Source organism: Pectinophora gossypiella, chromosome 1 (genome assembly GCF_024362695.1).
Source record: "Pectinophora gossypiella chromosome 1, ilPecGoss1.1, whole genome shotgun sequence".
Taxonomy (NCBI): domain Eukaryota; kingdom Metazoa; phylum Arthropoda; class Insecta; order Lepidoptera; family Gelechiidae; genus Pectinophora; species Pectinophora gossypiella.
In genome coordinates this window covers 3,274,594-3,302,400 of record NC_065404.1, presented here as the reverse complement: position 1 = coordinate 3,302,400, position 27,807 = coordinate 3,274,594, and the positions used below count along the sequence as shown (strand labels likewise).

General features: G+C 36.3%; 1 protein-coding gene across 3 annotated transcripts in view; it reads right to left on the bottom strand.

The window, feature by feature from the left end:
- Nucleotides 1-27,807, bottom strand: part of LOC126380896 (zinc finger protein chinmo) — a 94,499-nt gene that overhangs the window by 24,123 nt on the left and 42,569 nt on the right. For 2 of the 3 annotated variants that reach the window (XM_050030534.1, XM_050030578.1), the window contains one exon: nt 8,804-8,949. In XM_050030534.1, coding sequence (XP_049886491.1) covers nt 8,804-8,949 — 146 coding nt within the window. Of the gene's footprint in view, nt 1-8,803; nt 8,950-11,197; nt 11,308-27,807 lie in introns of those variants that run through there. The other variant, XM_050030493.1, reaches the window with a different exon arrangement.

The window sequence follows — 27,807 nt, the reverse complement described above, 5'->3', positions numbered from 1 at the left end:
GACGACGTTAACTAAAACCGAATGTGACAAAAATGCCACAATGAGTAAATTACTGCAATCAACAGTGTTTAACTGAATATTAAGTTGAACATTTCTTTGTTTCCAAACCCACCTAAATGTACCTTGAATAGTATATTAATCAAAAGAACAATTTTGCTATTTCTAATAATGTATGTCTTAGAAATTTGTTTAATAATCTCAATGAAATAAAGTGTATTTATTGATAATGAGCGCCTTTTGTTCGTATAAAATAGAAAACCAGCCACGTCTTGAAAGCTTTTAGAACTTAAAACCTATTTCCTGCCTATTACGATCCTTCGAAGCTTCATTACCAAGTCAAATAATAAATTTATCGATCGAACATTGAAATAGAGCTATAAATACGACATAAAACACGTTTATTACACGTAAAACTGAACATTTGGCGCTTCTTATCAAGTATTCAAGATACGGCTTCGGAGAACTATTGCTCGATAGTTCAGCATTTGAAATTCTGTCGTGTAGGGCTTACTGGCTCTAGCTTATTTTATCAAAGGGTTTATATAACTTGCAATTTATCTATGATACACAAGATAGTGTATTATCTGTTGTTTTATATGAGTTTCATGCTTAGATACTGATTGACACTAGACAATAAGGTTTATAAAAATTAATTCGAATTCATTGGCCATCTACAAAGTAGGCTGCTTACTGCCAACATCACATAAACGCAACGCGTATAAAATAAGACATCTAATATACTTGACGTAAAATACCACCCACCCCTAATTTGAATAACTGCACGAAATTCACACCAGGCGGACGAAACCGTAAAAGTGATGCAAAAGAATCGTGGATCGTAACCATTTGCTAACACAATGAGGCACTGTGTTGAATTGTGAATCTTTATCGATGGAAAAGTCTATTTACAGAACAATTTACTAAAAGATAAGCGTAGCTACTGGAAGTCTTGTTGCTGAAACTACTAAATAATTCGAACGTTTAGTCTAGTTAAGGAAAAGCCATAAGTTTATGTGTATATGTGTTGTTATATATATTGTGTGAACCTTGGAAACTTAACAGCTGTGCAGCCAAAAGTGTCCTACGAAATTCACTGGTAGGTAACATCACGAGTCGATATAAAGGGCGGTACCGATATTTCGACAGATCATTTATGCATTGAACAGTGTTAGTGTTACCAGCACGGTGTCGGTTTGTGTCGCTGGTGGAAAACGGAGCTCGCCCAGTGGGAGGGGGAGGGGGGTGGCTGGTGGCTGGTTGCCGCGCGACACATATAGCGGCTCGGTCGATAAGGAAAGCGGGCCGCGTCGATGCGTTCCGCTTAAGTTCCGAAAACGCAGCCCGTGTGGCTGTTGAGCTTTGTAATTAGAAACCAGGTAGCGAGCGTAATTTTTGCCTGCAACTAAATCAACAAACGCACGAAAGAGAGGATACTTAATGAAGTTAAAGCTGGTACTGATTATGATAATCCCATCGGCTTGGGAAAGGTAAATTAAACAAAAAAGAAATGAAGAATATTGTCTAATCGAAAAATATCGTGGCGTTCAATTAATGAATTTAAAATTGATTTAGTAGGTACCAAAATCTAAACGCAATTTAATTTCTCATGTCAATGCTGGTGGTTCAACTACTGAAAATAGGCGCGTTTTGCAATGTGATTTCCCTAAAATGGTAGAATTACATTATCTTGTTCATATTTTATACCTAATCAACCTTAGAGAGGAAATGAGTCATATTATAGGATTCAGAACAGATTGAAACTTGTAACAGCATAGGACTGGTTACTTCGCATTCTTGTAGAATTGGCTCTGATTCAACAGTGATTCACAAATGGTCCTTAAATTATAACAAAAACGACGATTATAAAAAGAAGCCAAGATTTTTGTATGAAATATAAATAATATATAACTATATTATTTCATACAGTAAGAACTAGTCTTTAAATATGTTTACCTAGACACTACAGTTTTACAAGCAACTAACGACACAATAGCTCCTTTAGTTCATTTTAAAAACATATACTGTAACTGGCAAAGTTATCAACATTATTGAGAACGACACGTCTGATAGAGCGAAGTGGAAGAGAAGTACGAAGAAGGCAGACCCTGCCATCAGATGGGAATAATAAATGCTAAGCAGAGAGAGAGAGAGAGATAATATATGGAATCCCGAGTCAGGATTCGAACACTTGACGCCACGACGTGAGTCACGCTATTACGGATTTATTTATTATCATTATATAAAACTTCTAGGTATACCTCTATCTACCCTTTTTGGGATAGACAGGCATGACGCCATGTTAACACAACATATTGCTGTGGTGCTTCTAGGTATTCTAGTCTGTTTATCACTAGGTTCTCGAAGTAATAATAAAGCACCCCAATGAATATAATTACTTCAATAAATACGAATATGTAATTTGAGGAAAATGCCTAAACATTAATTCTGGTTAAAGTTAATGTCAATAACCAAGGAAGCTAGAGAGGCGATATAACGAGGCCCTGAGTCAGCCATGCAGAAAACGAGATTCACCCCTTAAGGCTGTAGAGGTAAGTGGCAGAAGTGATCCGAGTGTTACACAGGGCTCCCTAACGAGAAGTGTCATGCTTCAATCCAAAGCACTTATTCAATTTGAGAAAAAAATTAGTAAGTAACATATTCCGAAACACTTAAAAGTATACAATTAAGAACAGCAAAAATGTATATTTATGATTAATAAAGTGGCACATGGGCCAGTAAGTGCGACAAAATCTACTCAAGTAATAACAGCTAGCAATAAACAATTAAGACGGCCTTAAATTTCCAGCGGCCTCTACGAATGCAAACTTCCTAGACCCCGGTTCTCACGCACCAAAAGAGGGGGTTTATCCCACCACCCTGCCCCCACTAATTCTCTTCGCCCCCTCGCGTTGCGTCTAGCACACTTGCGCTGTACGACCTCGAAAAGTTAGAACTTGCGGGCTCGAAGCTTTAAAAGAAAAAATGCTGGCGTTCTATTGAAACAGTTAAGAAATTTTAATGAGCTTTAATTAGGAGTCTTTGTAAAGTTTAAGGTCGCCTAAGTTTGAACTTGTAAGGCTTGAATCGTTCTTGAAAAGAAATTCTCTGGAAACATTACACTACAAAAAACATTCACTGACTATTATGGAAATATAGCCGACAGCTTATGTTTTATGTTCTGTAATGTAATTGAGCTAGTCAGAGGTACATCCATCGTAAGATAAACTAAGTACCTACGCTTCTTCAAGCTTTCTGTTAGGTCAACGTGATAGGTGATGAGCCGTATCACCATCTATAATAGTCGATAGCCAGTGTTAGTGACTATTGTACTCACAATTAAGACTATTCATTCATTATTCTTTAAATTTGTTTACGAATAGTTTGATAAGGTTTATAAAATATGCAGAGCTATATTCAGGGTAAGAACAGTTTGGCCTTGCTTTTAATAAGATGGTTGGGGGAAAAACTGAAGTTTTTTGAACAAACCGGTATATCTGTCTCGAGAGTATTTTCACGAACTATGTACTTCGCATTATCAACGCGTGTCAACGTGCAATAAAATAGGAATATGATATGATAACAGATTTGTTTTGTTTTTGTTATCTACGTCGGTTCAGCGAAACAAAATAATGTAACATACCTACACGGAAGTTTAGTTATTTTACAAGTGTATGTACCTCGATATTTGTTACTAATCGGACAGATAATAATTATGTTGTTATTAGACATCAGACAGAAAAGTTATTGGTATATCAGCAGAAGTGGTAAAAAAAACTAAACGCGAACAGAATCATTTAGATTCAGAACGTCATAAATATTCCAATGACGACAAAACGGAACCAGGTAAAGAGCTTACTCTACCACACTGCTCTACTGGTCTGAAACATGTTTAAAACATTAAAGCGCAATTTCGCGAAACTCCTAAGTTTAAGCAGTGAATCGTGAAGCGTTACACTAGCGATCCATAGCAGCAATGGACGTGATGTGCGTTAATTAACAACCAAAATTTTAATAGATCTGTCTATCTACACATATAACATACACGTCTTTGTGTCAAGTATAACGTTACATAATGAACTAAATATGTTCTTTCACTACGGAACAAAATGCCAACTCCTGAACGATCTCTGATATCAAAAGTTTCTTAAGATACGCAGGCGTCAAGACAATTATTTTTACAAAACCAAGAAAAACCTTCAACATTTTGGAATTGTATTGTACAAGTTATAAACAGGATAAAAATATGCACCTTGTCGCGTCACTTGTTTTTTTTTTTTTTTTTTTGGGAAATCTGCCGATTAGATAAAACGCTTCATTGAGAGTACTTTGCCACATGAATGTATAATAATAACTATTGTGGGTTCTTCATTTCCATCGGAAGAAATATATTTTTACATTACTCTCTGAGCTCAACTTTCTTTATTATATCTATGACAAAATTATTCGGCTCTAAACGATCCCAAAGTAAAGTAGAATTACTCATAAAATGCTCTAGCGGTATCTTCATTTTTCAAATTCGGATATTTCAGTAAGTATTTAGATACACCACGGAAGTTTCTTCAATCATAATTATCATAATTTACCTGAAACGGTATCTATGTTTGCAATATTCAATACCAAAAATGTCCAACGGTTTGAAAAACATAAATTTGAGATTAGATATTGCTATTTATTTGCTAAAGTGCAGTTATTGCTCATTTATGGATCATAAATAACACGCGAATTGCGAAAAATACAAAAATATCAATGCCACGACAATGTCACCCAAGATAAATTAAAAGTCACTGATTGACTGCAACACTACCTTTTCAATAAAAACCAGTATTGGGAAAATTAAATGTATCTAGTGATTGATTAGATCTTAAAGAGATTTAATAAGACTACCTTCGTGCATCCCTTAGGAGGGTAAGGATCTTGCCTGACAAATTCATTGGATTATTTACGGGTAAATTGACAAAGAACTTCTGATTTAGCATCTGAGATGCCACGCAGATCGCAATGCAATTTTTAACAACGTCTAATACAGTTGGTTGATTAAGACAATTAAAGAAGATAATTCAATGTTCCTTCGTGTTACAAGATCTAATAACTCAAAGGTGCCATTTTTTAATTGATTATGACCAGTGTGTCGTTGTTTTTACCCAACTGCGGCGAAGCAAAAAGGAGGGTTACGTGTTTGACCGCTATGTATATGTGTGTGTATGCACGTCTGTTCCAACCTAACTTCTAAACCACCTGTCAGAATGTTACAAATGAGGTGTCACTGAAAGCGTCTTAATTGTCCGGTGGTTATAGGTTTTGCCACGTCACGCTAAATTCAACGTGGCGCCCTCTAGAGGGCATAAACTTAGAACGAAAACTTTTTTCCCATTAGTTTTATGTTGGGTATCAAATGAAAGGGCTTTTTTCCTTCAATATTACTTACTTTTTTAATTACGTCGAATTGCTAACATAACTGCTCATTGCTCAGACATGTTCCGGTTAGGTTTTATCTCCAAATCTTGCATATAAGAGAAATATGTTTATTAGAGCGCGATTTTCCGTAGTCGGGTTTTATTTTTTAAACTAATTTTTAATACAATCGATAAATTAAGGTATTAAGTGCGGAAGGAGGCACACGTTATTGATTAAAGGATCACAGGTCCTACGTCTTAACCTTTAACAGAGGTCACTGAAAGGAGGGATGTTTGAATATGTTTTGTATATTGTTTCCTTTATTATTATTATTTTTTTTGTGCTATGTTCTTTTTCTATTATTATTATTTGGAAAATAAGAAATAATTTTAAACATAAAATTTGTTTTTGTAATGTTCTTGTAAGAAGTAACTATTTTGTTTATAGAGTAAATATTATTTTTTGCAATTTAAAATTTAGAGAACTAATTTACATGATATAATAAATGATAAATAAATCAATGAACAAAGAGCATTTGCCATACTAAACGGTTCTAGTCTAAAATAGAAAATGCGGTACTATTGATCTTGCCTGAAGTCTAAATATGCTGCACGGTGATTTACATAATTTGAGGCTTCACCTATTCCTTAAAGTTCGCGGGCAACTAAATACATAGACGCCCAACGATCATACGTAACTTATTAATTTACCTATGGTCATTTTCAGTACGACAACAGACTCATCTAACATATCAAAAAAGATTCAATGATAAGGATCAGGAGGTTTGCAAAGTATATTCATATTACGCAATCCATTTCCGCGTGGAATATTACCTATCAGCACTGAATGTTGTAGAAAATTTTCATGCAAAATGTTCCAAACATATCATGACTCGATGTCAATGACCTGGTTATCAGTTTAGCAAGATTTCGCGGACATGGATGCATGGCCGAAGCATTTTGTTACATACGTGATAAATAATGATAATGTCATTTGTACGTCTTTAGGTATTAAACTTATCGAGGCGCCTTCTATTGTATATGTAATTTCTTGTACACGAATACTAGTAAGTTTAGAAAAATTACAAAAGTTTATAGGTTATTGAATCACCTTGGAACCATAGAACATCATACTAATAGGGAGAGGAATACTAAGAACTAATGAAATCTCATGAGGATGAAAACTGCGAAAGAGATCGCGACCTACAAAAATAACAAACGCAATACACTTCTCATAGTTTCAAGTAGGCATAAATCAATGAAAACTAGTAATTTGTTCCCATACGTAACTAAATCAAATTAAATCATAGCCAAGTTAGAGGCCTCCGTCACTTCTAGCTACCAATTAGCGTATAACCAATAACTACGTGTAACATGGTCATTAGCAACCATGAAGCCGATTTTGGAATTATTGTGCGTTCCATACATTTGACGGAATTTATTTTACTATTAAATTGCTTAGATTTGTACATAGTTTCAAATACCATTTCTAAACTATTAAGCAATGTATTTCAAACAACGACAGTGACTTTAGAATTTCAAATTGCATTCCTCAAGAACGTTCAAAACAAAATACAAAACAACACAAAATAAAAAAAACTAATTACAAAAAAAATGCATTTGATAAAAGTCTGATTAATAAAATTTGCTTATAATAAAGTAGTGAGTAAATTAAATTAGGCAGAGCACTTTAGAAGAGTTTGATGTCAGAAAACTTTGGTTGGTGACATTAACATTGGATTGAAATGACAGGCCACATTTATAAAAATAAAAACATACAATAAGACTAGAGAAATATAATATTCCTACTTACATCAACAAAAGAAGAATAAAGAAATAAAATCAAAGTAGGAAAAAATCAAGTATCATATACAATATCGCTGTTATTTATAACTTAGGATCTGTCTGATATTAAATAAGCAATTTCATTATTCCTTCCGGCTTTTGATAGACTTCTTGTTACACGTGGTGGCGTTTCGCCAACATTACAGCAATTACTATTCCTGTCTTTCAGTCACGACCCACCTTTGCATAATTCACTTACACCCGTCTGGCCACGGGGAAAAATATAAAGTACGGTCAGCAAAATAGGCACCCAACTTTTTGTGATGGAAAATTCTTATTTCGACTACTTAATTTTAAACTGAATCGATCACAATATTAAAATGTAAGGAAATTTCATGTTTCTTGGAAAACTAAATCAAAGCAAGAAGGTTTTCTGACATGATAAGTACTAGTGCGTATATCCAGTGGTACTTACTAATAAAATTTTTAACAATTTTTTGCACATTATTGATACCCTCATAACCTAGCATACATTTCCGTCGAGTAAATTGAACACACTGGATTAAATAAAAAATCCTATACACATAGAACTGATTACTATCAAAACTGACATCAACGCAAATCAAATCATAAACCCTGATGATTTACGATTTTTTCAAAATTACTTCTCGTATGTTTTTTATCTTGGTATCACCATAAAACATTTGAAACTGAGTCAAGGTTACTATTCATCACAAACTAATGGACGTGACACTGAACTGCGATAAAATTTATAATATCGATAACGGTAATGATTATATTAGATATATTAGAAGTTACATATTAAATCGTGTAAGGACAATATTGTACCTACTAATAATCCACTCGTAATGTCCTTGAGTAGATTACATATTATATAACAAGTAATTTCATGTGTTCTAGGTTGAATAAATATAGATATTTTCATAAAAGGTATCATCATTTTGTTACCACATGCTTTCCTGATACTGTTTCTATAAATCGCCAATAATTAGTGATGATCAACCAAACCCACATTCTTTATAATATTATTATAACAATAGAATCTATAAGAACTTTGAAGCCCTTTTTATTGGTTTCGTTTAACGGACGGGTAGAATAAGTTGCTTCATATGTAATAATACTATTCTTTAGTTGTAGAACGGGAGGAAATACTTTGTTAACATCTCTCTCTCTCTCTCTCTTTCTCTCTGTCATTATTTACTGACTTTAGCAGAGAGTAATCGCCATTCCTCTCTTCTCTCCGTCAGATCTTACACCTCCTGCACCTTCTCTTTCATTTGTTTCATAAATGTTTCCTTACTCTACCCCTTCCTCTTTTTCCTTAATTTTTTGCTTCTATGGTGTTCTTCACAAATTAGTCGTGTCGTATCATGTAACTTGTTAATATAGACTTCCAAATAATTGATTACATTCTTTTTAGGTTTCTTTTCGTAAATAATTGATAATCAAACCATGAACGATGACATATATTTTAACAGAATTGTCAAATAAAAGGGATATAAATAGAAAAATAAGTGACACTGCGATGATCTCAAATAAAGGCAATTGCAAAAAGATGATGGTATAGGAGATGAAAACGATGTCAGGCACGTGGAAGCACCTACCTTCGCAGTACAGTGTGACGTCGGCGAGACTCTCAGAGTTCCAAAGGTTGGCGAACGACGTGGCCAGGTTGGAGCCGAAGCTGTTCCATTTCAGGCAGTACTGCTGCTGTTGCGAGTCCATGCCCGGGCCGCCTCGGATTCCTGCCCTGTAACAAAACGAGACAAAAGTTCAATTTGATGTTCTTTGGGTCTAAGTAGTATCCAACATCAAATATTTTGCCGTGTTTGTCAATCCAGAAATCAAAAATATTTCATACCAAAATCCTTTTACACAGACACTACATATTGACGTTATCGTACAGGCGCATATGTGTGTGTGACGGCTGACGCCCATACGATTGAAAGCTAAAGCAAGACCGAGGGGGGGTGAGGTAAACGTAGCTCAACCGCTGGTGTTGAGCAGAGAGTTGCTATTCTGTACGTAATATTATTCCTTATTCTAAGCTAGTATTATGTTGTGTGGTTTTTTGTATGACGTGGAAGAGGCTTGGATATGAATTTAGGCTGATATAGATAGATAGATTATGTAATAAATTTTATTTTAATACAAATGAATGGCGGGAGGAAAAGAGAGATGTGACATTATCGTGGCTAAGATTAGAAATGTTCTTAGCTTGAACAGTGCCCACAATTGTCAATGTTAGACAGATAACAAATCGAACTAATTTCCAAGTTCAAAATCGTCTCCTGAATTAATCTGAAAACCCTTTTGTTTCCAAATTATGTACACGTAAATTCTCTTAAAGTCGTTAGGCAATAGAACATTGCTATATGTAAAGTCTTTAGACAATTGTTTCCCCTATATCGCAATTAATCGAGGCTATGATTGAATTTCAGGAGTTACACGTGGCTACGTACAATTACATACAAAGTCTAAATCAAATATATTGGTAGGTTAAACAACCTAACACCTACCTCATACCTACCAGCTTTCAAGAAATTCTTTGTTATGGGGAATAACAAAAGATGTCGTATTGTGTTTTATTAATATTTATATATAATTATGATCAACATCATCGTTAGAGGTTTTTGACTAACACGGTATTATAGTTGACGATGTTGAAGTAAAACTAGTGGATGGAATTCCTTGATTAAAGAGAGTGATACAAGAAGGCAAGGTAAGTAATGACGAAGGCTCCTAAAGCTAGTAAGTGGGTACTAAATTAGTTGCTAGTCCAATCAATTAATAGAAATCCAGTATTATATTACTTGAGTGTAATTACCAAGCAATATTGTATTTAATAAATTGAAGTAGAGACAGCAACGAATCCGTGTTAAAGGTTCAAAAATCAATTGAGGTAGAGTATTTCTATATTAATTTGTTGGCAAGGAGGAAATCCGGGCCCAAGGACGTAAACGTTGAAATATCATAAGCTGCAATTATCAAAATAATAAGTTTCGTCAAAGTGGAACTTCTTTTTTGAGTTAGTATAGGTATCATCAAGAAAGTACTATTTAATGATTTTGTTCAAGATTTGGGTAATTTGTATCACTAGTTGTTAAAGTCCTAGTAACGTTGTTCATTTCCGAAATCACACATGTGTGGGGCGGGGTGGGGCGTGGTCGTCAAACGCAACTAGGCTAGAAATCCTCTTTATTTCATATTCACAAGTGCATTTCATGAACACACTCGACAAGAACCAAGCTTTTTGCAAAGACTTTTTTGTAGGACAGAAGGAGCAAGGACAAAGAAATATTTACAATATGTAGTACGTACACTTCTATGCCGTCATAGTTAAATACAACTTATACGAACTGGCAAAGTTCAATTACAAAGGAGAATTACATCGGATTTCGTCACGGGTCTAAAAATCAATCGAGGCGAGGATATTTCTGTAATTTCATGGGGCAAGCGGAAGGCCCCGTACAAGGTCGTCGGGTGACTAACCGATGCATGATCGATGCGGCCTCAGCTCGCTCATGAATGCGTAATGTGGTGACTGCTGGACGTTCCCACGGTGCCCTTTGGCTAGCTGAAACTTCAGGTTCCCTTGTTGCTACAGCCATAGTTAAAATAAAGAAAAAAATAGATCTTTTATTGTCTGCAGATGCAACGATCTAAAAAGAATCCGAATCTAGTGAACATAGAATCTGTATTTGAAGTTCTGTTATTTTTTTTTTTTCAATAAAATCGCGTTCAGGTATCGACAACATGAATTAGATCAAGACGTTCGTATCACATAAGCGATGGAGACAATGAAATAATGCAGGAAAGTAAGGATATGTTTTATTATATAATTATAACAAAGTACTAAACATAGACTTCTAATAGTAGGTAGATAGACATCAAAACATTCAGACAAAGGAAGTAGACACATACAGGTAGATGAGCAAAAAAATACATGAGATGAAAAAAAATACATGAACATTCCCATCCAATATTTTAGCACTCACGGCTTCCGTTTCATGCTGGTACGTCGTACCCACATAAACTTGCGCGAATCTAGCACAAACATGATGATTAATGGCGACTTTCCTGCACCGAAGTTCAGAACGACCTAACTTCGCTGCACCAGCCGATAGAGTATCGATTTGATACCCAACCTCAGCTCCGTTACAGCCTAACTGTACATTTGCATGCGTGCACGTATAGTCAGCCAATTTATCTAGACCCTTGCGTTCAGGTTAAATGGGCCTTTGATCGTCACTGATTGGTAGGCCTTCGAAGGGCGGGAGGGGTCTAGTTATACTAGGCGAACTGGAATTTCGGCTGCGACCCGGTTCCGGCATGCAACACACGCGCAAGCGTACTAGCGCCGCGGGGGACAGGGGGGAGAGGGGAGTGCACCGAGTTGCGCAAAGTGCCGCAGCGGTCACTCTGCAACTGACAGAGTAGTGCATAAAGAACGAAACTATCAAACGCATCGAACAAAGGAAAACAATGCTAAAGTCAGTAAAGTTACTGTCTATGCATTTAAAATGCATTGTATGTATATATTCTCATTTATAAGTACTGAAGGAAAATAACAACATAGAACAAAAGTTGCTAAAGTGACCCAAATAATAGGCGGAAAATGACAAAAATACGCAGCGCAGTCAACAACTATGATGTCACGCCACATTTACATTGCATTCAGTTTTGCCTTACTAACATTACCTATTTTGCTGTGTGTTCTAGTTCTATATCTTATACTTACCTATTAAATAATCATATCTTATGACAATGTAAATAATGGAATTTTAATCGCAATTAGAAATATTTTTAGGAATTCAATGACTCATTTTGATAATAATCCAATACTTTTTTGTCCGTATTCAAACTAGAGACACAATTTTACTGATATAAATGTTTAATAATTTCCCAAACTCATTATTATTTACTAAAAGGGTCGAACCCAAATAAATAGGAATGAGCCAGGAAGAAAGATTTGTTTGTTTGAACCAATTGACAGTTTGTTTTAAAGCTAGTTTGACTCTGTCTTCACCACTACTCTGTCCCGTGGTAATACGCAATACGCATGATTCTAACGGTGCCCGAACAAAGGCCTGCATCGAACGACGCTGCACATTCACCGTCCCTTCCCTTCATGCCCCTCCCGGGCCCTCCGCTGATTTACTATCGCCAAGGTGTACCTACGTATACCTCTAAGTTCATTATCTCTACGAAATGGAGCTCGGGTTGGGAGCGCTGAGAATTTGAGATAGTACGTTTTACGTAACTGCAAGTTAATGGCAAGAAAAGGAAGGAAACGAGTTGCTTTCTGTTTACACTTGTCGTGTAGATAGATTCCATGTTCTAAGAGAATACAAAGCTTTGAGGATTGTCTTGGCTATTTTCATCGCCTATACAGGTTGTGAGAAGCCGCAGTAGATATAGGCGGATGAGCTATCGACATAAATAAATATATTTATGAAAAAAATTTACGATTCAAACTGTGACTGTTACCCACTATATGAACTTATTGTTGAGTTTGAGTTTGATTGTCTCGTATGGTAAATTTTTTTGTTCATTAGCACTTTGATAATAATGTTGAGCTTTTGAATGCTGCAGCTACTTCACACATGCATCAGATATCAATTCAATAAACTGTTTTGCTACACTGTTTCGTAAGAACTGTTATTAGGAAATTGGCTCCAATTTATTAATCTCCATATCTTTCCACAGAAATGCAAGCAGTCACGGCATCGTGATTCGTACAACGGTATTCCAAATTGACTAAAATAATAGTCAAGAGTGCATTGTGCTGCCATTAGATACGCTTGCATTTTGGACCAAAAGATTCTAAGTACATCGAGTTTCGAAATGCCAAATTGCAACAAACAACTACTTAGACAAATAAGTTTAATTCTAAACAGGTAGGTTTGTCGTTGTTTTATGAACACAACCTGTTTATAGAGACGTACAAAAGGTGAATTCAAAACACTTTTACTATAAAGGTTTTGTATTAATCAATTAGGTTGTCTGTGTAATAAATGCTACCATAAAGAAAGTAAACAAACAAACGCACAAACTCAAACCAACTAAGTCTGTAGGGCAAACTTCGCGGAAAACTTAACGTTAGTTTTACTAGAGGTTAAAACGAAACCTTCAATTAGTTTAGTAGGGCGTCCATTTTCATAACACCACAACTTGACAAGTCATCTGAAGCCATCTAAACTCCGTAGCGTAGTAAGAAGCAAAACAAACTAAACAAAGCATAGTGGGTCAACCTCGTGACGGTTCGACGTCACAAATGCATCGTTGGAAAGGCGAGGCAGTCCGGATGGCCGGCGGTGCGTACGCATTGGATGCCAAGATTACGTAAACTGTGTCGAAACTCGGAACGGGTTTTCTAATTCCCAGACGCTGCAATTCTAATACAATGTGTAGATTAAAGATTTCCGAAGAGCAAAGGGTGGTGCAACGCTCTGGGTAACTGGTAGCAGCGTCTATAGAGTTCAGATTCTGGAGATACAGTTATAACTCAAGCTTGTGTGACATACCTATTAGTTGGGTATAGCAAATATATTTCAGAGAAAATGTACCTCGGGAACAATGTCAGAAGAAGTGAAGACGATAATAATATTTTTGTTTAGAATATTGTTAAAGAAAAAATAAAATAATTGGTATAATTAGTACTGTCAACACAAATAATAATAATATAATAAAATATATAAATATTGACTACACAAACGAGAAACCCCCAGCCGACGTCGATACATTATCGGACTGAACCACTCTGTCATTGAATTCCTGTATAATGGAACTCTTACACGATTCAAACCTGGATATAAATGAAGCTACTCTATTTCTCACGATGACATTAAAAGTGTTGAGTAAACTTACCTGAGGCGCTTCAAAACCTCATCTTACTCAGAAGAAACTATTTTTGTTTGAAAATCTGCCCTTAATTTGGAGAAAATCGCTAGCCCGGATCACAATGCAAACATCACGTCCGACTTTCTAATGCATCGCTTTTCCGGACAAACCCGCGCCGCGGCCCGACATAGGTCGTGCCGCCACCGTCAAAATAGAAAGTTGCAGGCGTTGCAACGCACGCGCATGTGATAACCACGCACTTTTCTAACAGAATAAATTATGTGGGTACATGACGCAATTTACTTGTACATTAGTGAATGAGGTCTCGTATATTTATTCTTAACCGAGTGTTCCATCATTCTATTTTTAGCTCGAAAGGTAAAAAACTTTATGTAAATATTCATAGCACCTCCATTCAGATACCATACTATTAAATTAAAAAGAGCAAGACAAAAACAGAAAATGCAAGTTAAATTCTAGATATTCGCAAACAAGCGCACTAATAAAATAATAACTAATAATTTGTTTTTTTTTTTGTGTGTACCTATACCAAAAATACTATTGTTGCAAGTATTTTTATTCAAGGCGCATCTATAGGTCCGTACAAAATAACACTTAAATAAAGCGCTATCTACGATCCTAATTCAAAACCGATGCATGAGTATCAAAATAATAATAACAATAAAGAATCTCTATCGAATACTCGAGAGCTCTCAAAAGAGTGTGTAAGTAGATAAACGCGAACCGTGACACACAAACTCTTCGCGTAACGCAACTTGCAACTGCGCAGTCGCACACGCAGTGCGCACGCAACGCGAACCAGTGCGTGCACTATGATCGCCTTTCACTTGGCTGCAACGCGAAAGCTGTTCTTATATAACGGTGCTTAGGACCACAATGCGTTAGACAACGCAGTCTAATTGCTCTAAGTAATTCTAATCCGTTATTGCTTAATTGTTTGTATGAGAATGAGTATGTTGACAGTATAATTATTTGTAAAGTACGCACAACACTCGGACAGTCTATTGCCACTTTCTGCAATTTATTGGATGACTAGTTACAGGTTGTTTTTTTCTTTTTGCTTCCGAAGAAGTTACTACTTTTAAGGCAGGTCCGGGAAAGACATCACCGCCATATTATGACTTCTATTTATATTTGTTTTGTTCCTTCTATGTTTCTGTTATTTCATTTTGTGTAAGTTCCATTTTTGTTTTTCTATGATGTTATTGTACTGTTGCTGTGGAGTCCTCTAATAATAAATACTTTCTTTGTTTTAAGTTTACGCGGTTATTATCATAATTAAAGCACATAATAACGGGTTCTTACCGCGTTTAAATGGGGATTATGGATCTACCTACTCCACTCCAATCTCATCAGTCATCCCGTGATCATGGCACTTGCAACAGTGTCGAAATATCGGGAGTCTCATATCCCCATTTAAACGCGGTAAGAACCCGTTATTATGTGCTTTAATTATGATAAATACTTTCTTTCTTTTTTCTGTGAAATATATTTTTATACATCAGTATAAAAACTACTACCACTAGTAAGTCCTTCGGAAGCAGCTTTTTTGTTTAGTAAAAAAGCAAGTAGCGCAAGAGATTTTAAAAACTTACGCATGTTAAGAAATTTAAACGTGCTTACAAAAGCTACAAAAAATATGAAACCAACTCTGTTAATTAGCCGTAAATACTGAGGTAATATATTCAAAAAGCCATTAAACTACAATAAATAAAACTAGTTACCCAGATTTCATGGATGACAACTTTCATTTGGTCACATGATGTAATCCCTGGTCCTAAACCGATGTCAATTATAGATATATCTTCCGTTTTAAATTATAATTACTTACTTAGCTAGATAATTAACGTTAATATAGCTTGATTGATTGAGGAAATCATTCAGTAGTAAAAAGTACTTAACATACTTAAAACAAATCAAAAGGAGTAGTACATTATTAAACTGATAGGTATAAGTAATTATTTGCGATCGAAGGAATCTAAGTACCTCATCGTAAAACATATTTTTATTGCTAATTATTATATTTAACTTTGATTATCTATATTATAATTATCTCAATGTACTTAACCATTTTTGGCGCTATGTGTTTCCTGTACTTCATCAAGTAACTTATCATACCTATCTACAAAACTTTGCACATTGTAATGATAATTTAGAATTCTTTTTTACGCAAATATCAAAATTGTTTTCGGCAAAAGTTCCCAGTTTTTATGAGTTCATTCACTTCTAAGTAAGACGTCTATTACCATACTCTTATTTTTTTCTTTTTGAGGTAGGTACAAAAACAATCGAAGCAGAATGATAGCCTTTAGTCAATTTCATTCTAATGGTGACAATGGGTCTTCAATTCATTTCTTTTACTGTCTATATTCATATCTATTTAACAATCGATGTAATTTAACCTGTATGGGACATTTCTATATTTTGTGGATTATAAGGAAACTGGTTTGGACATCAGGGGCGGATTTAGGTCAAGGATTATTTCTTGTTTCCATGAAGAGAGGGCCGGTTGCATTATTCGCGCCCTACGCGGAACCATGTGTCATAGGGATTCTTATTATTATTGAGGAAGATTCCTTTCTGTTTGGGGATATACGCTAAGATTAAGAAGCACTCGTTTTTAACTATTATTATAAAATTGCTTACTTAATAAATGATGGTGGTAAAAAGTTTGCGAAAAGTTCAAGATTATAACAGATGAAACTCCACCAGTTGATCTTAAAAATAAATCATTACTCTTGTTTTACTTAGCTACCATAGTTCACCTTGTAAACAGGTGTTAGTGACATCGTAACGAAAACTTTGAGGGATGACGCACACCATAATTCTGAGTTGATATAGAGTGGAAGTTTTCGTCATAAAAGTATGAAACTGAAAATAATTTTAAAAACACAAATATTTTTATGATTTCTCCGACATGAAATCCCACATGACATCAACTCAGAATCGTGGTCTGATTAATCCCCCAAAGTTTTTGTTACGCTGTCACTAACAGCCATACGTACTTAGGTACGTTTTTTGTTCTTCGCCTGTACCTACATCACTAACCCTACCAGTAAATTGAATACAATAAGTATATATATATTTTTTTTATAAACTCACGGCGCATAATATTTCTTTTTAATATTTATAAGGTATCTAACCTCGGTCAATTGACAACTTTACTTAAAACGAACTACAGTTTTATTTTACTTTTACTTATTCTTATCCTAATGATGTGAATATGAATAAGTATACCTATGTCATAATTTTTCAATCAATTAACCTAATCGGTACTTAACTTTTTTTAATGAGACGATCAGATATCTACATATAGAATTGAACAATGTTATAATTTTAGCTAGCTAACTAAAAAGGAAAAGAAGAAAAATAATTAGAAGAAAAAATAATTAAGACAATTTTTAAAGCATGGTGGTATACTTTTTATAGCTGCTTTGTATCATAGGTACATAAATAAAGTTAACTATTCTATGGGTCATGCATTGATCCCAAGTAAGTTAAGAAAGTAACTACTCAGCGTGAACAGTTGATTCTAATACAAGGTTAATTGTATTTAGCTGGCTAAAACGCCACCCGTGGCTTTGCATGCGTACGCGTACCTCTACCTATTAAGTACTTATTTGTATTAGTAAGTAGATGAAGAATAATATTAAGTAATGTTAATACTCAATATTCTAAATAGATCGCGCCGGCACCAGGTTCATGACGATACATAGATCGAAAGAAATTGAACAGGAGGTTGGTGGTGTAATGGTTAACACGCTCGTCCCAGCTTGACAAGAGCTGCGAATTCAAGCCCCATTCGAGTCAGATTTAGGAGGTTAGTGCTATAAAAGCAAAAATCATTTAGTAAGTAATAAGTAGACAAAGTATAAAGAAATACAGAAGAACAGAGACATCCGTGAAAACATAAAGTCCATGATAGCACTGTGTGGGGGCTGAAGCCACGGAATAGAACTATTGCTATCGCCACTATTCCTGAGCAGTGTGTACTTGCACACACACACACACACAGACACGCACGCACACACAGACACGCACACACACACACGCACGCACACACACACATAAACTTACGCGTATAGACATATTTGTATCTCGGCAATAAAGACTATAGGAAACTAGTGTTCTTTAAATTTCATGTAAATTGTCTCATTCTTCACTTAAGACAATTTTGTTATTAGTTTGTAAGTGTATGTAAGGCATCTATATAAAAATCTTTTTATTGGATTACTTAACGGGAAGCCTTGATTATGTAATAGTTTAAGATTTTCTTTGAAATAAAATCTTTTTTTCCGTGGCTAAAGCTAAGTTCATGGTTCGAAGAATGCGTGACTTACGAGTACATGGTAGTGACACGGGTCCAAATCCTGTCTTGGGCTCTAAACCACTAAATGCGACTGAAGACTTTGAATTCATATTTGGATTATACATAATCGATACTACGTGATTTCGAGGGTTTATGACCGGCTAATGACAAAAGGCAGACCCCTACTGGGACTTAAACATGGCTGGCGAGGAGCGGGTGTATATGTCATACACCTTTGCCTACCCCTCCAGAAATACAGGAAATGCTTTTTTAATAAAACAGTGACAACAAATCACATCCGAATGTGATTTTTCATAAAGACGCTTATGTAGTTTTCACTTTAAACATAGAATAAGGAATAATACTACGTATAGAACGGCCACTCTCCGCTCCCCACCAGCGTATAAGCTAAGTTTACCGCACCCCCGATCATAGTTTAGACTTGAATCGTATGGTGTCAGACGTCACACGCGCGCGTCACACATACGCGTGTACGATAATGTCAATGTATAGTGTCTGTGGAAAACGAGGTTGTTTGTATGAAGTGTCCGGGGTGTGCTTTGAGGCAATGAGGGGGCTTATACATAGAGACAGTCTTTCGCATTGACGAGGGCATTTAATCGGTTTACATACTTTTCCCATGAGTGCTTTTATGTACTTACTACAAGGAATATAATTAATAATTTTGCACGCAATATTCTAATATCTCAATTACTACCTCTTTCTATTCAACATTATACCTACAGCTTTGGTATTTTATAATGGAATTAAAAATTACAATGTCTTTGAGAAGAACATGAACAGGATCTTTTTAAGGTAAATTGCTTCTCGAAATTCACGGTCACGGAAAACATATTAACCAAAAAGCAGCCTTGAAAATGGATGCCGGCTTAGGTAATTTCAAATAATAAGTAATTTTAGAAAAACGCGTATGCGTTTGTGGTTTTTTTTTTCTTCACCGCTGAGTATAAATATGATAATCATTTATGATCCAAACATGAATTCGAAAACAGACAATCATTCGAACCTGCAACCTCAAAGTGAGAGGCAAGCGGTCTAGCAACTGGGCAACCACGGCTTCTTCCCGGGTAACATGGCGATACCTAAGTATTACTTTTAATGAAATAATTTAAAAAAAACCTGACAAAACTGCATAGTAATGAATATACGTAATCACGCACAAATAAAGTGAATCACAATTTGTTTTGACGTTTCGCTGCAAGCGGTCCAAGGCCAAAGTGATTTTCCTTTTATATCTAGTTTTTACACGTGTCGCATTGCGTTGATAAATAATATTTTAGTAGCGCGATAGGCATATTATAATGACTGTATCTTAAAACAATTTTAGGTAGACGAGATAGACGATCTTTGCTTTATACTGGCTAGATTACAGACCGAGAGCTTACGAGTTCCATACCTTTGAAACAACGAATTTTATGTTTTTCCCCTGACCTTGGCAAATTAATAGATGTTTCATAATTTTATTTTTTAATTCCCTTAACATTATTGACTTAAGTACTATTTGGGTTATCCTAAGGGAAAATCGGCGAGTCGTCTTGTCTCGATAACTCTTATAGCCGAAAACAACGCTGCATCCTCATACTTGAGACTTCTACTCGAGACCTTAGCCCTTTTGTATTGAACCTTTTATTAAAGATTTCTTGTCTCCCAGAAAACCCCATAAAATCGGTCAAGTACAGTTCAGGAACGCGTAATTAGGATTCCGTATTATTCATCAAAATTTTCTTCCGATCTTTTTTTTGACGTGACTTATTTCTTCCGATTCAAACCTACTGCCGCGGGTGAAAGCGTCCTCTTTGTCTCCTCTCTACTACAGTGTACCTTCCAATATCAAGATGTTTTATGATAGATAATTAAATAGGATGTAAGAGTTCCTATATACTACATAGGTGTAAAAATAATCTTTAATATTTTACCCAACATATAACGTTATCAAAATAGCTTATCTTTTCAACAACAATAACTAAGTACCTACTAAATACCTACAAAGAACCGGAACGAACTTTCAAAAAAGGATTTTAGATTATTCGAGTTCTTTGAGAACCCTTACGGATTATGGAACCCTAAAAGCTCGCCCAGACGGCAAGAAGCGTCAGTGCACGCGCACTAACGCATCGACGACGGCGCCCGGCCTTGGTTACGTAAGCGTCGCGCCTCCAGGGCTAGGGGGTGTCCTTGCCCCCCACCCTCGACCCTCCCAGAGCCCTATCCAGGGACTCCAAGAAGGTAATATTAGAAAATCGCACGACGCAACTGATTTGGAGAGAAACCTGTGACGGTTGGTAGCTGAAACTTTGATTAGGGATACATTCTCGCTATTCGCACTCTTTGTTTGAAAAAGTACCTGGTAAAAAATAGACTATATTTATTCACACATCCAGGCACTTTTTAACATATTTATTTAGTGTAGGTACGTGTTAGATGTGTCAGGGTGGAAAGAGACACGAATTAGCAATAAGACAACCAATAAAACCAATCTTGATATTCGTAATAAGTTGTACCGCATGGTGACAGGTTATCAACCTATCGGCTATTGGAATAGTCTGTTGTGTTAGTTGTTACCAAAATGTTCTTAGCTTGCTTCTGACAAACTCAAACATTATCTTTAATCAGTTAGTAACATAGTTACATTTTGAATCGGCAATTTTTACATAAATATTTTTTGTCCAATGTCTCATCCGCCTAAAACTACTGCAGCTTCTCACAACCTGTATAGCTGAGGAAAAATAGCTGCACGGAAAACCTTGACAAAATATAGCAGGTACCATTTCTCAAAGGAGAACGATTTAAGCGTTTAAGACCCGTACGGCCACGAGGTTGAATATGTATACGCTTTAGTACCATGCCACATTAACTTTTTTAACAATTTGAATTATTAGTCGAACTAAACAAATATTCTACTGCGACAGGGTTTTACAAAGTGCTGCAGGATGAGATAAGACACAGACAAATACAAGGGCCTGATAAATTATAACGTAAATTGGGACCTGGAGGTATAATACCAAGGGTATTGTTTTTTTTATACTATGAAAACTTATGCTTTCGAGCCCTTTTGGGTCGTCCTTGACCTATGCAACAGAGTTCCAGAAAATGCTCAGCAAACATAGTTCCGAAGAACTCATTTGACCAAACCATCGTCAGAGAATCCTGCCTGAATTTGTAAAATGTAGCTATCTTGCCAGCGGTAGATCATTATGCATTTAAGTACTTCAATACTAAGTAAGACTGCAAGTGGCAAAGAATAAAGAATAATACTGCGTATAAAAGGGTAACTCTTCGCCCCACACCAATTCATATCGGGCGCCGAGCTAGATTTACCTCACCCCCTCTGAGTCTTACTTTAGTCTCAATGCTGTCTTACCGTACACAGTAAGAATGAGTTTTTTGTATGAAATGTCCAGGGTGTGCTTGTGGTTGTACATGAGCTGAGCTCTGTGTGTAGTCCGGAAGCGATATCCGTGCTTTATAATAAAGAAGTTCTAATTTACGACTCTATGACAGACAACTCGACTTCGATGTTTATCTTAACAATACACGCAAACAGTGTGGTCACGAGTGACAAACTTTATATTCTTTTGTTAAGAACATAATATAACATAGCATCACGCCTGTATTCCCGAAGGGGTAGGAAGAGGTGTATAGTATACACATACTCATATAATAGGGCCCAAATCCAAATATGAATTTAAACTCTTTGCTATGAATGTAATAAGTACTTCTTACTCGTCGATTACCAATCGAGTCAACAGAAAATAGGAAACAAAATCAAAAGAATTTAAGAAAATAGGTGTAGGTACGGTCTTAAGGCTCAAAGTCCTTTAAAAATCAAAACCCCCAGTGTTTAACTATTGTGTCTAGATATCTGGGTCGTATCAGGAGGATCGATGGTTATATGGAATATAATGACAGTCATCACTAATTTAAGAGCCACGCTCTTGTCGGTGTGGTATCCTCTTTTCTTGTCTATCAAAGGCCAATTCTTTCACTTCTCTTTAATCTGTTCCATCTAAGCTCTTCTTGGTCTTTCCCTTCCTCTCTTTACTTGTAGCTTCTATGATGTTTTTAACAAATTCGTAGAGTCTTATTAAGACAACAATGATAGTAACAAACACAAAATCTTTGTCTATGAATACTCCAGTTACAATTTATGGTAATGCGTACAGCGTGTTTTAATGCAATTTCTCTTTTAGGAGAGTCGTAAGACCCAGATACCTTTTAAAATCCAAAACCTATTTTTTTACCTATTACGAGTATTTCTGGAAATCCAGTCCTTACGAGGTTGAATAAATAAACGATAAGTTGACAGAATGATACGTCTCACTACTGGGCATAGGGGACGCCTGCCTTGAATCAACCGGAGGCACACACGCTGCTCCACTTCGGATTGGTGGTGGAATGATAATAATGCATTTCAAAAACTTTAAAAACATACAATCTTAAAAAATCATAATCAAAAATAGCACAGATACCGGCTTCCATTCCTAAGCGATTCTGTGAAAAAAACTGCTACATACATACCTACTGTTATTTCAACAATATGATGATAAGCCTTGCAACTGTCTGATAGCTTATTTACCACGTTCCTCTAATCGCAACTTTATCACTATGTACATAATAGTCAAAGCTGATTGCGGTAGGCCTACTAAATTATAAAGGTTATCAATTCACTGCAAAGATACGTGTCTCATGATGTATTTTTTTTTCTAATCGCTATGTGGACTTTAACGCGAATATTTTCTTCTAACTGTTTTATGTATGACACGTTTTTGATGTAGCTATTTAATTGAAACTTATCAAAAATAAATTTTAAGAAACAAGAAAAGGCACAACCGTAGCCCATTCATAGGTAGGTCTGCTCATTTCATAGGTTGAAATGTTCTTCTTCTTTGCGAGTCGATGGCGATCGATATGAAATTTTTGCTGACCAGTAATTGGCCACGCTTACGGTAGAAATGTTAACATTAAAACTTCTAAAGCTACGTGCAAACTCGTCTCTGTAGCGACGAAATTTAAAATTGAATAACATTTTTGCAAGAATAACCAACGCTAAAACAATGTTACCAGATTAAACCTATAAGTAGCAAATCTACACGATGAGATGACTCATCTATGATTAAACAACTGCGTTTGAAATTTTAAAATGCGTGTGCTTGGTCGGCTTCTCAGCAGCGACTCACGAACACAAGCGAAGAATGGACCGACAAAAAGATCGTACCTACTATAAATTGTCGTAGGTACCGCCCTATGTCGCTGCGTCAGTTGGCAATTCGTGAATAGAATTATTGACGCCAGATGTTTTGGTAGCTGCTTCGATTGCTAACTACTCAAATTCTTGTACAAGATGTAAAGTTTGAAATCGTAACCCTGAATCAAAACGATGAATTTTAATATCAACGAATTGTCGTAGCCAGTAACGTTGTTTGTAATGGCATCGATCATACTCCTGCAAGATCCATTGCATAACAGGTCAACAAACTGATATACGAAAGAAAAACATGTTTTGCAAAACAAACAATATCTACTAGCTACACCACAAATTCACGTAGAAGTTAAATCAACGCATGCGATTGATCCGTGCCCAATTAGAAACAAGCTCCCAAACGGAAAACTCAAACAGAATTCCTAATAGCAAGGCGAATGCGCAATATTGGCTTGTTGCTATAGCGACCACCTACACTTGCAATAGAAGCCGACACTACCAGTTCACGGTACATCAATTCAGCAGCGGATTTTAAAAGTATTGTTATCTTGGCGTCTACATACACGTTTCTGGATTATTTTGGGAAATGCCCAATAGAACTTGATGTTGTTGAATGTTTTTTCAGCATAATGCTTGAATTACATCAAAGATAAAAACGATATGGAGATCTAATTCAGTTCCAGAGGATCTTTGGTCCAGTAATCACATTTGGTGACTGCCGATAAAGACGAGAGGAGCCTCAGGCGGTGTCTAGCGTCTAATTTATGTCGCCGAATGACCAAACCGGAGGTGCTAATCGGCCGCCATGGACCGCACGGGGCCACATTGACAGTTTCTATGCAAATGTTATGCGTTGCGAGACCAGTTTTGCCTCAAAGCGGTTCCGGACCTACTCTTGCGCACGATCTATTCACGCCCGTAATTTATTTTTCTAACCATTATGTCGTGGCCAAACTGGATATTTTGATGAATTCAAAAACATTAGAAAGAGTCAGTTGATAGGAATGTCCCAATATGAATCAATATAGGCGTAGACGAGTTGTGCTGAAAAACTGTCAAACCGGTTCTAGGTTACCGCGCAAAAAGCGTTAATGATGCAATATCACTAAACAAAAAAATGTAGCAGATACGGTTGTCTCATTATCAAGTTCAATAGCCTCAAAGCGACAGCACGTGTATGCAAAAATACTAAAATTCGCGCAGTTTTCGCAAAACTGTCCCTGCCTGAACCGTTTTAAGGTGCAAAGTGCTTTACGGCTTTGTGAGCTTGAAATTTATCATATGCTACTGAGTGTCAACACACATTTATCAATGACTTTGTATCTCGAACTATATTCAAAGGAGCGAGGTTACGCTTCCTAGTTCCTAACTCAATATCTAAACATCTAAAATGCGAACTTTATGCCAAGCTGCAACGCCGACACTAGCGCTACGCACGTGCTTATAATATATATAAGTAAGTAAAAAAAAGACAATACTTTCCTTGATTCCATTGAAAATTCCAGTCCTTGAATCGTTAATAGAAAACCATTTATAGCTCTGTAGAGCTGTGCACAAATATCATAGTATGTATCACTGAGTGTGTGTTCACTGTAGGTATCACTTGAGTTACACTTGGTCGGCACCGTGTGTTAGTGTCGGTGCGCTTGTTCACTTCCGCATAATAGAGCGCGCGCTCGCGCCGCGGTCCGCTGCGAGTTTGTATCTCGTACCAAAGCTGCGCGCGTCGCTCCTAACGGTTGGGAGCCTCGCTCGCGAATGCGACCGCCGAAAACTCTTCACGCCGTCTGAATGCAGAAAATTCGGACGCGCCGAGTGGGGGACGCTCTACGACTATCCGAAACTTGCGCGCGTACGTGCAGCGCTTCGCTATGAAAAAATCCAAGGTTAACGCGCGCTGCCAAAAAAAGACGCACGCAAAATGAAAAAAAGACAGCTAGAGCGGTGCCCCTCGCGGTTCCTCACAGTGCAACCCATTCTGCACACGTCGCCACGACCGCATTCTGCGCACACGAGTGTGGTACACTCGCGCCCGATCTGCCTAGGCGAAGCTGCTACGAGCGAGCGTAGGACGACGCGTAGTGACTGTAGTGAACGCTACAACCTAGGTCTTAACGCCAAGTCTAGACTGTTACGGCGTAGGTGTCTTGTATAATACATCTTGTTATTATAAATGGCTCTTTCCAACTTCTCTTTCTTTTTTCTGAACTTTCATTAAGTAGGCATTTATTTAATTTTTAATTTTAATATGCCGCTTAACAGAAATGGTTTCAATAAAATACAATTTGATAGGTATCTAATGGACTTACATTGTAAACTAGTTTTTTTTTAATAGACAATTTATTGCACATTAGTCGCTACGCGAGGTTAGAGTCTAAAAATAGTAGTGTTTATTCAGACACAGTCAATACACTGAATCGATACGAGTAGCGCTATAAAACTGTGGCCTTGAGTAAAAATCATCAGTTCCGTACACGCATACAGAATAATGGTCATAATAAAGGCACCAAAAATGTGCAATGCCTATATCGAACAATGAGAAATTTCAATAGGGCCTGAGGACTTATCAACGTTGACAAGGCCACGAGAATTATGATAACGTGTTAGAATTAGAATACAGGATGTTGGTGGTATTTGAACAAATCGTTTCATACACCAATTCATAGTATGTATCGAAGCTTATGAGTAACACATTTTTAATGGCGATGATTTTTCTTGTTTTCATGTAACTACTGGCCTATAATAAACATTATATTATTTTCTTTGCCTTTGCAGGGCAGTAGACAATGTCACTAACTTTTAATATTCTGTCCCAAATACTTATTTTCTTTCAACATATTTGTGAATTATATCGAAATAACCGACACTCAACATTCGTCATTCATTTCAGATCCCTTACGAAATTTCTCCCACTCAATATTCTAATTCACAGTTTAGATAATTAATAAATAGTTTATACATGATATTTCATACTATTTAATCTTTTTTTTATATCTATTTTAGGTTTCAGTGTTGTTTAAAGTTAGTTAAGTATTCAAATTAGTTAACGTTACCAACTTGAAAAAAAAATATGGTCATAAATTTGTAAAAAAAAAATGGTAAGTAATTCCAATTTTGAATTGAATTTTATTTCAATCACCCTATACTATGGAGGGCTTACTAAATCCTTGCAGGGTTATCTAATCAATTTTTGGCTGGCACACGGCTGCATCGTGGCATTTGATAATGGCATAAGGTACAAAATAGCATCGTGGTTTTGTTAACATCGTGAGGAAACCCACATTCCCGAGAAACGAATTGTCGGAAGTATGTGACCTAACCTGTATTGGGCTGGTTTTCCCTTCGCGGGTTGGAAGGTCAGGCAGTTGCTTTTGTAAAAAAACCGGACCTGTCAAATCTTCAGGTTAGGTAAGTGGACCCTCTGATAAGGTACAAAATAGACTTGCCTTCAATGTTTTCAAATTCTTCGTGTAGTTTTGAAAATAGGTAGAATAGTATTAAAACCTTCTTTGTCAATGACGCTACTATTGGTAAGCAAATCAAATAGGACCTTGAGTTTATTCTAATGTAGAAGTTCGTTTGCAACTGACTACACAGCAATGTCAGAAGTATCATGTCGTAATGGGCCTTTGTCTTTATTAGTCGATATTATATTCGTTTGTTTCTTAAAAACCGGACCTAAAAAATCTTCAGGTTAGATAAGCGGACCCTGTGAAAAAAAAACGGGATAATGCTAGGAAGATGATGATGACTTATATCCGAACCTAGAATAGTCCTGTTTGAAGAAAGCGTGACTTACAACGTAGTCTCACGGGTTCGAATGCCGGTTCGGGCTCTCTCTAAAACACTGAATTCAACCTTGTGAGTTTGAATTCATATTTGGATCATTGGAATCAAAATCATTTATTCAACGCAATTATCATGGATAAACTTGTTGAAGGTCAATGTAACATTTTTGCATTTACGTCATTTCGCAAGGTGTTATGGCTGAGGAGAACAAATGACAAGAAACTGCAACAGCAACACATCTTTTAAAAACCAATGAGGGTATACATTACAAGTTATTTAATAACTAGAGGAACACATTCAATACCAGATATTTTTATCATTTAGGTAGTCATTAATCTTATAATAAGCTTTTTTTATATAAAGTAAGCTGTAAAGATAATTGGTATCACGCGGTTTCCAGGACTTGTGTCCGAATTTAAGCTCAC